The sequence below is a fragment of the Micropterus dolomieu genome, linkage group LG17, assembly GCF_021292245.1.
Source record: "Micropterus dolomieu isolate WLL.071019.BEF.003 ecotype Adirondacks linkage group LG17, ASM2129224v1, whole genome shotgun sequence".
Taxonomy (NCBI): domain Eukaryota; kingdom Metazoa; phylum Chordata; class Actinopteri; order Centrarchiformes; family Centrarchidae; genus Micropterus; species Micropterus dolomieu.
The window spans coordinates 5,675,677-5,688,772 of NC_060166.1; the positions used below are offsets into that span (position 1 = coordinate 5,675,677).

Below are 13,096 nucleotides of genomic sequence, written 5' to 3' on the forward strand. Positions count from 1 at the left end.
GGGGGCGGGGTAGTCCGCAGACTCCTCTGCAATTAACTGTGTACAGGTTAATGCGTCTTCATATCTGAATGCCACATGTTTTGGTGTATGTACACGCACGTGTGAGTGTGTGTGAGTGTGTGTGTGTGTGTGTGTGTGTGGGGTAGTGAGTAAAGTGCCTCAAAGCAGACCCTAGTATTGATGGGGATTACTAACACTTAGCCGACACCACTGAGACTGCAAAGGGAATAAATGATTTAGAAGCATTGGCCTTAATGTAATGAAAGAAAGGCCCTGCCTGTCAAGAACACATACAGACACACACACACACACACATACCTACCTATGGGTGCTAATCCTGTGAGCTTACATCTCCATTAACACTAACACTGCACCACAAATCTACTCCGCCAGCTAGCTAGCACTCTCTGTGTTTCCCTGAGGATATCAGAGACACTCTCTCTCGCTCTCTGTCTCCCTGACACACACATACAGACACATACAGCCTGAAGGGATGTCAGTATGGGTTCACAGCACAGTCACAGAAGTGTGTGCGCAAGTGAAAGTCTATTAAAAGTGTGTTTTTTTAAGTTATCTATATAACATGAGTATGAATGAATGTACTCTGCATTAGCACCATGCTGGAATATACAGACAGTTTAGGATTAGACCGATTGACACTGACCTTTTAAATGCCATCTCACTCTGATATGATGGACGTCCTCATCCACAATTTCATTAAGTCAGGCTGATGAAAAAAAGTTTATTCTTTCAAGATTTCATGAGTTCAGTCTCCAAAACATTACGTTCATTTACAACTAATTTACAGTATCAAATACACATAGTGCTACTCAGATTATTATCTTCATCAACATAACAAGGAAACTCTTCTCTTAGCCATTTCTGCAGACTGTTCACTGTAAAACACAATGTTCAATTTATCTTATTTGTTTTTTAGGGAAACTGTGGTTTTGTTTATACATTAAATTAGGCAACACTGACACAATACACAATATGTAAACTTTTTCTGTATTAAATCAAAGCCACAGTGTTTCCCCTTTACATTCAGTGTTCAGCAGTAATTACATATTTTGCAGGAGACAGGGTTGTCATACCAGTATGCGGCTGCTAAATTCTTTACAAACCGGCTTCCTGAACACGCCATGAACCATCAGACAAATATGTCTCTTGACTGCAGATAGCAAATAACAGAAGGTATCCCGTGTAACCTCTCAATTAATTGCCACCTAATGCAATGCCACCATTATGTAGCCTCCTACATTTCCATAGAGTTGTACTGACATCTGACAAATTCTGGACACAAACTGAACAGTGTAAGCTTCACAAAGACATTTGCTGCAAAGCTGTTGTATTGGATCACATTAGACTTTAGAGGTGTGCCTAATAAACTCATAACTCAGTGTAGTTCCCACCTGAACTACCACCAGATTTACGATCTGTTTGTTAGTAACAGACTGTTCCTGTGTTCCCAGTGCCTGACTTCCCAGTAACACCACTCGAGTATACTCTCTCTCTCACACACACACACACACATACACTCACCATTACATATTATACAGCACCCATAATAAAGGAATTAGTTCGATCAGCCCCCTGGCACTAAAGCCTAATTGAATTAGCATTAACCAGGCATTAGTGTCTTAACTGCACAGGTAACCCAGAAACAGTGGCATGAGGCCTTAGAACATTATACATTTTTTGTGTTTATGTGTGTGTGTGTGTGTGTGTGTGTGTGTGTGTGTGTGTGTGTGTGTGTGGATGTTGTCAGACTTCTATCCTTGTGAGAATCGGTTAGTTTCAGTTCTTCCAGGCGATGACATGTTTGCAGCGTGGCTATCCTTTTCTTCTGTAAGGGGCTAGTTTTTCTCTAAACTGGGTGCAAAGTTAAAGATGCTATGTTTGGCATTTTCTTGAGACATTTAACAGTCTGTGCACTTTAGTACACCACAGCCAGCAGCTCAGATTTGGTGAGCAGAATGCTGGATGGCACCTTCTGAGATACAGATGGGTGACAAATTGAAAGAATATCAAGTCTTGGTCAAGATGTTGGGTAGACAAAGGAGCCTCAAGGACAGCTTCAAGGCTCAATGGGCTCATCCATCAACATTTTTGTGTCTATATCCTAAATGTCTCTTGCTTTTTTCTGAGGCTTGCTCACTCGCATGCTCCGGATTTCCCAAATTCTCTACAGGGAAATAATGATAATAATCTTTATTTATAGATCACTTTTCAAAACCATGTTATAAAGTGCTTTCACAAGAGCAAAGACAATAAAACGCATCAAACAAATAAGATACACGGTAAAAGGAGGAAGAAACTTAAGAAATTAAAGTTAAAATAAATATAGATAAATAAATAAAGTCAACTAAAATCAGGAAAGGCTTTCCTATAAAAGTATATTTTACAAGGGATTTAAAAGAGTTCACTGACAAAAGATTTAGCATTGCAAATCTATAACAGTGTCGCATTCACAATGGACATTTATTTTAGTATCAATATCGATGCAGCAGAACCAAAGATATCGTTATTTTTTATTCCATGCATTGTTCTTCCTTACCAAAACCTGACGCCTTCATTGCCCACAATGCAACTGCCAATAGTTCAGTTCATGCTGGTAATGTAGCCGTGAGCCGCTAGCCTCAAGCAGAGATGCAGAGCAAGCTCACTTCTTTCTAATTCCACACCAACAGGTTGCTTTCATTGTCAAACTTGTAGTTTCAGCCCCTCAAGTGACATCACTTGAGGCAACTTACCAGATTTCACATAGCTCCCTCTAGAGACACAAAGGGTTTTATACAGCCTTTTCCACATATGCACTTTCATATGTAAAATCGGTGGAGTTCCCCTTTAACCACACAAAGTTGTAAATAGCTTGCTTCATTTGGATGAATTCCACTCATTTATGACTAGGTTCTTACCTGTGCATGCATTCATGAGATTTCAGCATTAGCCTAGTCTGCATCCCCAAGTACAAAAAAAAGGGAACGTTACGCTGAAAATATACATTTAGCAGAGACAGCTGTGGTGTTAGATGACCAGAAACTGTTAAAAAATATGTATAGATCTGGAGTGAGAGCATTTTCCTAACAACTACAGACGTGAATAAGTTGCCATGCTAAAGTATGCCTATAAAATCTAAGGCTCTCGAACCTGTTGATGGAATAATGATGTTATGGTGGACATAATATGAATTTATATGAGTGTGAATAAATTTGCAGCATCCAATTTTTATTTGAACCGTTTTCTACTGAACAAATAGAAGCTCAGTGAGCATCATTAAATTGAATGGCCACAGTATTACAGTACTGATTCTAGTATGTGTGTTTGAGAGGTGATTGTCATGTGCACGTGTGATGTGTCTTCATGTCCAAATATGCCATCCTAAGCCCCTGTTGTAAAGGTACACACACAAACACACACGCCGGCGCAGTGTGATTAAATCTTTAAGGAAAGTAGCACTGGCTGGAGGGATAAGTAGGGCCAGTATGTGGGGACTAACAGCTGGGTGGAGAGTGGCTTATAATCCCGTCGGGTTTTAACATGATGGAGAGAAAAACAACAATCCTCCTCCTACTCCTGCCAACATCATATCCTGACATTTCCAGATTTACAGAGAGAATTAAAAAAGGAAAAAAAGTCAGTAAACACATTTGCATGCCAAAGAGAGATAAATGCTCCTTCACACCAATACAGCGGATAGATAACGTTGATTTCAGCAATTAATTGTAACAGTAATATTTTGCTGAGATCAAACTAAAGTAAGCATGCTTGTTACTGTTTGTATTTGTAGTAGTAGTAGTATTGTTCTACAGTGTATAAAACTAATTTATCTAGCAGCTATTACTGTTAATATTACATAATGTCTGCACAGGCTGCGCAGTGAAAGCAGCATGTTAGCAGATCAGCAGCAGCTTCAGTCCTCTGCCTGTGTCGGCACAGGAGTCGTTCAGGCACAGTATTGAGTGTAGGTCGTACCAAACATGTATTACGTAACATTATTTATTATGTATTAGTTATTCTTGTCGGATAGGTTCACCTTTGTTCAAGTAGGTCTTAAAACATTCCCATATGTATATTGAAAGAGTTATTGGTCGCTGTGATCATTCCTCCTCTCTATACTGGCTTTGAGGACACTCCTTCCTAATGTGCTTTCAGTGTCAGTGATGGAGGAGTCCTCATTCTGTGCAAAACTACATTCACCTTCAGCTAATATAAGGCGTCAGCAGCTGCTGTTACTTAAATCAAGTGCACCTAAGTATAAGTGTCAGTATAACATTTCAATAAAAATTTAACATTATCCTTCATGAAGGACTGTTGTATTAGACTGCAATAGTTTTATCTAGGTTAGGATTTCATTTAGGATTTTATGAAGGAGTATCTTCCCAGCCAGCATAGACAGGAGAAATTATTGTGGTGACCAATAAATAACTCCACATACAAACATACGTGAGATGAACTTGAACCTATTCTTTAGAATACCCTGTTATAACTGACAGAAATAATGTAAAAATGTGTCCTTTATTTACTCTTTTGATTCTGTCTGTTTGATGTAAGGAAAGCTTTTTGTGAGAATTAATAAAGGCAGCATATTTAACTACAATCAAAAACGGCCTTTAAAAACATAACATTGGCATTTCCACACAACAATGTCTTTTTCTTCTCCAGGAAAGACATTGAAATCTTTTGACACATTCAAACAGATTTGAAACTACTGAACATCAATAGCAGCTCTCAGCGATTGGTAGTTTCAGTCTAAAGCTATCAGCATCGGCATTCAAATACCCATATTGGTCAAAGCCTGGTCTGATAAACCTAAAGCTCTTCCTAACCTTCTGCCAAGCTCTTATCATCCAGAAAAGCCACCGCTGTCAAAACCTTTGATCTGCCTGGCTCACTGGCTATCAGCAGAATACTGTGTGTGTGTGTGTGTGTGTGTGTGTGTGTGTGTGTGTACACCTTGAGGCCTGGACAATCTCAGCTCCTCTGCAGGCCAGTGACAGGTGCTAATGCTGGGGTGAGAGGCTGCACGGGCCTCCCTGCTCCCTACTGTGATAACACTGGCCAACCTCCTAAAGCATACAAACACACACTCTCATACACTCAGTGGCTTAGCTTCTTGATAACTTTGCTGCACTTCAGAAGCAGCCTGTGTGTGTGCTGGATTGATTTTTCAAAGGATTCCCCTTTAGTGCCAGCAGGGCTTCCATCAAAGCCGGCCATGAGAGCCTGTTAGATGTGTCTGTCTGTCTGTCTATGTGTGCTTATGTATCAAACAATAACCCAGTGTTTTGCCTTAGAGGTGATATGATGTTATTATGTCCTGCACGGTGGTTTATTTAATGCTGGATAACTGAGACGTGTGTGTATGTGTGCCTTTGTAATGGCTGAATTGAATTTTGCAGCTGTAAATGCCCATGTGGACCAAACAGCTTAGTATTACTGAGTGAGGTGTGGCTCGTTGCTTATAAAGCTACAACCTGCTATGGATTTACTTTGTTATGTATTTTAGAATTTCTTTAAATCGTCATTTTCAAAGCTGTCCACATAAGTCTTATGGTGTGGGTAGACTTGTAGAATTTAAGCACATTATGCTCAGCCCTTCATGGCATTTGTTGCAATGACGTGATTTGAATTTCAATCATTTGCTTCATTGCGTTAAATTTAATCTAGCATTTTGCAACATTGTCAAAAAAAAAAATTATTTAATTAATTTTACGTTTTAGTCGCACTAGAAACTGACTGCTTCAACATTATTTGTCTTGTTTACTTGCCTCTACCACTCATGCTCTATGTTCCTCCATGTTTTCTGTACTTCCAGCATGCATACAGAGACAGACACAGATTGTGCACATGGAGGCTGATCTTTCCAGGAAAAGAGGATCTCTTCAGTCCTTGTCTTCACTTTTTCCTTTTATGTCATCCTGTCTGCCTTCTCACTGGGGTTTTGCTGATACCCACAAGACCACTAGAGAAACATTCCTGTGTGTGTGTGTGTGTGTGTGTGTGTGTGTGTGTCCACTTTAATGAGAGTTAGAAAGAAAGAGACAAAAAGTGTCTTCCCAAAGCAGGAACACAGCATGTGTACTCTTTGCATTTATCATTTTATCAGTTAGGTTTGAAGGCCATGCACTTGATAACTTAACAAGTAAGGCAATTAATATAATGTTTGGTAAGTTGTCATGACAGGAGTCAAATAATTATATCATCTATTCAGATAGGGAAACAACTGACGAAATGCAAAGAACATTGTCATCTAGTGTAAACTGTGTGACCAGCAAAAAGCTTTCAACCACAAACATTTCTACATCTGATTTATTGAAGCATCTGCAGAAGCAGCACAGCAATGTGAAACTTACAGAAAGAAACTCCGGCAGCTGCTTGTCGGGAGAGAGTGGCGTTAACGTTTTGTAACTGCTCTTTTAGATAGGCTACATGTGCAACAGTTGTTCAAAAGTCAGGATTTACTTGCTTTATTTTTTTATTTCAGCCTGTGGTGTTAAGAAACGTTAGGCCTAGGCTACATGCTTTGTAAAAACCACACTCCTTGCTATGCTATATGATAGCCTATTAGTTAAATAACGGGGGAGACTGCTTTGTTTGGGAGTGAAGGGGGTGGTATTGAAAGCAGTGTTTCCCATAATTAGCCTATTATTTGGATAATTATCAGTGCTGACCGCCACACGTTGATTTTCAAATTTTTTTACTAGGCGTATTTAAAATCATATAGCATATATTCGTGCAGCACCTCCTCGCTTGCTCCATCTTTCCCTCTCTCGTGAACACCGCTGCACAAACCTGTTCAACGTTAAAATACCCCCCCCCTCCCCGCTGTCATCCTGTAGGAAACACTGGAAAGTAACTTGTAATGTAACGAGTAACTAGTTACTTTAATCACCCAGTAATAAGTAAAGTAATAATATTACTTTTTTATGAAGTAATAAATAACTAGTAATATATTACAATTTCTGAATAACACTGGACAGATGTTCCCGCCATTGAACAGTTACAGTCGAAATGATATTATGAAGTTTGTGTGCGTGTTTGGCTCTATCATTTCCTGTGCATCACTGTCTGTCACATATTTCCTGGGTGATAACAAGGAGAGATATGCTGATAGGCAGAATTGAACTGATGATGGTGATAAGCAGAAATTGGAGCCGCTAGGTCATGTGTGTTTGTGCTGTTGTGTTTTAGCGGGCTGAGGCACAGGAGCATTTTAACATCACCGCTAAATCATCCCTTTCAGCCTTTATCACCTCTTAGTGCTGGCAGGCACAGTGACCAAGTCAAATGAACACACTAATAGAATAAACCAGTTGTTTTAGTGTCTGCATGCCTGCTTGCCTGCCTGACTGGCTTGTCACACACAAATACACACAAAAACAGGTTGCAGACTCTCTGGCTCCAAAGTGCAAGATCTCTCTGATTGCAGAAATTACGGCAGGCAGAAAGAAGAAAAGATTAAGGTGCAGTGTAGGTCTGTGTGGATTTGGTTTGACAGGCATGAAGACTATGTTGTGCTTTTAAGTTAGTTGTGTGTGTGCGTGCGCGTGCGTGCGTGCGTGCGTGTTTTAGCTGATCTGCTGCACTCTAGTAGAACTGGTGTGTAATGAGGGGAAATCTTAAACAACAGCAAAGAGTTTTTGTTGCTTTATCTGGAGCATGTCTTACTGTAACTCCCATCCTTGACTCATTGTGCACATTTTTGTTTGTCTGTATTTTCCGGTTTATATGTGACACATCCTCATTGTGATTAAATCACTGATATAGACAAAGTATTTTCCAAGCAACACTTTTTGTGTTGAGTTGTGTAGATTCCTTTAATCATACCAATGACCTCTTCATCAGTGACATACCACTGGCACATATAACTGCTTCTCCTGACTCAGAGAAGTAAACTGAGTCACTGAGAAGACATGTCATGTCATTTCTGTTACCACTGTACAAAAGTGGTTCTAATTAAATATTTAACTTACAGACAAAGGACATTTTATATTTATTTATCAGTCAGGGGTTAACCTGACAAAAGTCATTGTCACGCACAGTCACACAGCCCAAAATAGCACATTATTAAACAAATATTATTATATAGCTATTTGGAGTGAGCTGGTGTAGGCGTGTTGCACCATTGAATTGCGACCTACTGGCCAGCAGTAGCATTCAGTGAACCAATAGGATATCAGGAGTAGATGTTTGAAATGGACAGGTGACTGGAAGTCGGATCATCACATACATAAGTACATACATGATTATATTGTAAGTTAGTGTGCTCCTCATGTGATCATAGGTTTGTGAATTTTAACAGATATTTCTCCATTTCTTTCTACCTGTAACTTCAGAAAACAGGTTTTTTTTGCACCTGTAAACCATCTGATCTGAGAATTTTTACAGTCTGATTTATTATTTATTTAGAAATAAAGCCCGCACCACAGCTTTGCTTTGATGGTTTCCTAAAACATGTGGTATGATGTCCTGAAGTGTTTTGTATGATATACTGTATGCACACAGGACATTGTGGACCTGTTGTTGCAGGGAGCCTTGAGTTGGATTTGATAAGCCTCTCTACATCTCTGGTGTGATTAACATACTACCAGCAGCAGCACTCTAGCAGTGTGCTTAACCTGTGGAATGTTTGCTTAAAAACAATACATACAAAATCACAGTTTTAACTCAGAGTTGCCCGATCACATCGCTCAATTCATCATCATCATCATCATCATCATCATCATGGAATTATTAACACTGCCTGCACCCAAGTTATCAATCATAGTCAGAAATGGAGCAGGCATCATACATTTGATTCAGTCCAAATGCCTGGATCGACCCCGACCCCTGCCCTGCAAATCAGTTCGTTATTGGACAGTTCAGCTGCTAATTTGCCAGATCCCTCAATCCATTTGGTAATCAAAAGAGTCTTAACCCTGTGTTTGTTTTTTTCATGCAGGTCCGTTTGACGGGCGGGGTGTGACTCTGCTGGAAGTATATGGTAGCTGGCCGGAGAGCTTCAGCGTGCCGCGGCACAACGTAGGCTCAGCGGATGCCAGCGACGAAGGCCTCCGGGAGAGACTGGCCGACGCCATGTCTGAGTCACCCTCCAGGGATATAGTAGGATCTGCTACAGGTCAGTAGAGAATGGGAAACACAGAAATACACTCCGCAAATAAACACAAGCATGCATTCACATGTACAAACACTTTACATGAACACATGTCCACTTGCATAAAGCTTCTATTCTTCTCTTTTCTGCTTATTTTTCACCCAAGGGTTGTACTTAAAGGCACTGGTGGAAGCATTTCAAACCGATTAATAATGTTTGGTCAGTTACTGGGTGATTTCTCACAATCTGCTTCTGCTCATGTATTTTAATTTATATTTTAATCCACACATGTTGTTGATAATTTTACAGTGTTATTAAAATAAGATTTTGACTGACTTTGACCTGTCTTCACATAAAGTTCTTTGTACATTTTCAGTCAGGTATATCCATAAAAACTACTAGAGAGTACCTCTATTTTTGCATATTGTGTTGCTAAGGATGTTTGTGAAATTGGACTTGAAGGAATTCTTCAGAGCTTTAAAAATGTCCAAGTATGAAAAACCTTGAAGATTGAAAAAAATGTCCTGAAGATGTGAATTAACATAAATTTGTGCAACTTCAGGGCCAAACATTCTTAAGATGCTTTATACACCTGAGCATGGTGATATTACATGTAATACTGATAGATCTTGTAGTTGTGGTGTGTCCTGATGCTGTCACATACCAAAAGAAAACACTCATCATTGGTGATGTGGGTCGCTGCGTTTTGTTGTAATTCTTAATAAAATCCATTACAAATGTGCAGTGCAGCTAAGTGTCTTGTTAGGTAGCCTGACTTCCTCATTCGGGCATTATCCCGCATGCAGTGCTGCCAGGTCAAGGTCCAGTGATGGATTAGCTCAGCACTGGAAGGATGTTCTGGGGGTCTGAGTGTGTGTGTGTGTGTGTGTGTGTGCTAGGTTTTGCCATATCTGCTCATGCCTTGCTTTACTTTGAGGCCTCCTGTCTGCATGTGTGTGTGCAGCAGACATGCCGTTGGCTCTGACAGTCCAAATGGTTAACTCGTTTAGGAAGCGGCAGTGCTCCCACCACCCCCCCCCCCACCCCCCATCCTAAGTGAACAAGAGTTCCTTTGATTTAAATGTGTGTGGGGGGGAAGCTGGGGGGGTTGGTGTAGCTTCATCGAGGCAGCCACAGGGATGGGGTGTGGTGGGGAGGGTGTTGGGTATGGTAGTGGAGGGTCACAAGGCCCTAATGGATTTAGCATCGACTATCACCCCGCCCCTACCGTCCCCAGCCATATCCAGCCCAGTCCCCCTTTCTCTCTGTAAAGACTTAACTTAACCTCATTTGTAGCCTCTCTCGCTCTCTTTCTTTCTCTCTCCTCATCACTCCTTTTTTACCCCCACCCCCTTCTCTGTGTGTTTCTTCATTAGATTAGATGTTGGAGACTCCCGGACACGAGTAGTCAGTCGCCTCTTGTTCTTGTCCCCCCCCATCGCATCGCATCTTGACCCCCCCACCGCCCACCCCCTCCACCCCTTTAATGCAACACAAAATTCATTACTGATCACATTACATCAAAATACACCCGTGATACACAAACACACACACACGCACACTCTTTCCTGTGCCTTGAGCTGTGCTGAAGACATCATCCACAGAGAATGTGATGTACATCCATTCATATAGACAGAGAGGCTTCAGTCTCTGTAGGCTAATCTAATAGCACAGCACTTCTGCACTGTAACATATCGGAAATGCTCCTGTGTCTGCTGGAAGGAGGAGAGTACCATGGATGGTCAGGAGTTGGGGTTTTAGGGGGAAAAAAGAAGGACATGGTCAGGTCTGTGTTTTCCATTTGGGTTACAGTATGATGGAGGATACAGTTTGTTTGATTTAAAGAACTAAGTATTAATATTGGTTCTACAGGAAGAGCTTAAAGGATTCGTTCAGCCTAATTCCTAAAAACACATACTGTATTTCCTCATTTACCTTGAGTGGTATCCAGCAATGCAGATTTTATTTGCCCAGATTTAAAGATTTCCCATTTCTCTGTCAACACTTTTTATTGGAAGTACTTTCTTTAAAAAATATCAAAGGTCACTTTGAAAACCGCTGACAGTGTGTTCTACAGATTTTTGACAATAACAGGGACACTGATCATTGGAAGTTGCTGTTAACTTTTTAAAATATAAATTTTCTATGCTGTGAGCAGCAAAAATGAAGGTCCATTCACCTGCATTTTATTGGGGTGGAGGCAGAAATTTAAGATCCTGGACAAAACAATCTGTCAAGCTCTCTGCATGGCTAGATACTACTAGAGGCACAGTAAGTGAGAATTTTTTTTGTTGTTGTTAGTCAGGTGAACTGATCCTTTGCGTTTAGTATTTCTAATGAGACATTTTGATTCTCATTCCACATGAATCAAGGGTACATGAACATCATCCCAGCTTTCAATGTCCCATGGTTGATGCGACATTTCAGTTCATTTTGACATTCGAGTCACTGTCACAAGTCTTTGCATTTACAGCAGACAGATGAACTTTTTGTTAAATGCAAGATGAAATCTGAATGCAACAGAGTGTTGCACAAGATCTCATATCCTTGTGCTTTGTGTACATGAGAGCCCCATCCACCTTCACTCCCCAGACCTCAAGCTATAGATGATTAAAAGAAGCACACGGGTCTGTTGAGCACCAGGCATTTCATGCATTTTTTTTATTCATTGTGGTATTCATACACCGGACATACAAATAATGTTAGGATCCAATTTCCTGGGTCTTTCTGTCGAAAAAAGGCAACAGTGGACATGTCACCTCATCCACATATGATCCACATATGATCCACTGCCCTGTGGGTTAAAATGAGAGACATCATTTTTTGCCAGAGTTGTAGTATTCAATTAGTTACTTGCAGTTGCAGGGATTTCCATGTTTATATGTGCACTTAAAGTGTTTCCGTTGTGAACTGAGCTGGATATGGTGTGTTTAAAGGCTCTCTGAATATGTCTGGGTGGGTGGTGTGTGTGTGTGTGTGTGTGTGTGTGTGTGTGCGCGCGTGCGTGCATGTGTGCGTGTGTGTGTCTTGGCGTGAGACTTAGATGGGCAGAGGCAGATGGTATCTTGCTCAGTGTCTCCATTTGCTGGGAGCTGTGGCCTCAGTGCTTAGACACTGACAACACAGTGGAGCTTCTAACATAGACCTTGAACCTGATTGCAAACACACACATGCATGCACACACACTCTCTTACCTCACCTATACACACATTGCCCTCGTCTATTTCTCTGTCATATGTTTCCATGCAACTGTTATGTGAATTCTCTGCAAACCTTTCAAACTATCATATACAATCCATTTCAACTGCGTCTATGTCATTATTTATGCAACTCCGCTGCTATTTATCACAGGGGGTTTTTTTCATCTACAAAAACTATTTGCTGTATGATAATTTACAAAAATAGATCTGGATGGAAACACAGCCAGAAACAAGATTTTTTTCCCCCCTCTCTATGTGTCTACTCACACACTCAGAGGGTCTCAGAGCTGGAATGCTCGCTGATGTAACAAATCACCATCTCTCTGACATTCTCCTCCAGCACACACACACACACACACAAACGCACACACAGAGAGACACTCTCTCGCAGATTCACAGGGAAAACAAAGCCTCCAGTCAGGGTAATGGGGCTCTCACGCTAAGGCCGAGACCCGGCGTCGCCAGCTCGGAGGGCAGGTGACACTCACATAGAGAGATGGACGGATGGACAGAGGGAGAGGGAGAACAGACGATGAAGAGGAGGAGGAGGGGGAGAGAGAGAAAGAGGGAGAGAGTCACTGACGACTAAAACATACTGGGGCTGAAATTAGATTTGGCTCCAATGATATAATGTTGCTAACTAGATTTGGCTTATTGGTGCCTGCCCAACATAAATTCCATTGAAGCCATATGGAGAGTGGACGACTGCTCAACACGACATGGTGTATCTCAGCTGAGAGCATCTCCAACTGAGGAACAATGGCACTTTTAATGTCGCGCATCATGTCATTTCACAACA

At 41.0% G+C, this 13,096-nt stretch overlaps 1 protein-coding gene across 1 annotated transcript in view; it reads left to right on the top strand.

Moving 5' to 3' along the window:
- LOC123986015 (BCAS3 microtubule associated cell migration factor-like) overlaps positions 1-9,129 on the top strand; it is a 290,707-nt gene extending 281,578 nt beyond the window's left edge. Inside the window, exon 15 of the mRNA XM_046074065.1 lies at positions 8,945-9,129. Within this exon, the coding sequence (XP_045930021.1) occupies positions 8,945-9,129 (185 nt within the window). The remainder of the gene's footprint in view (positions 1-8,944) is intronic.
- Positions 9,130-13,096: the final 3,967 nt, after the last annotated feature.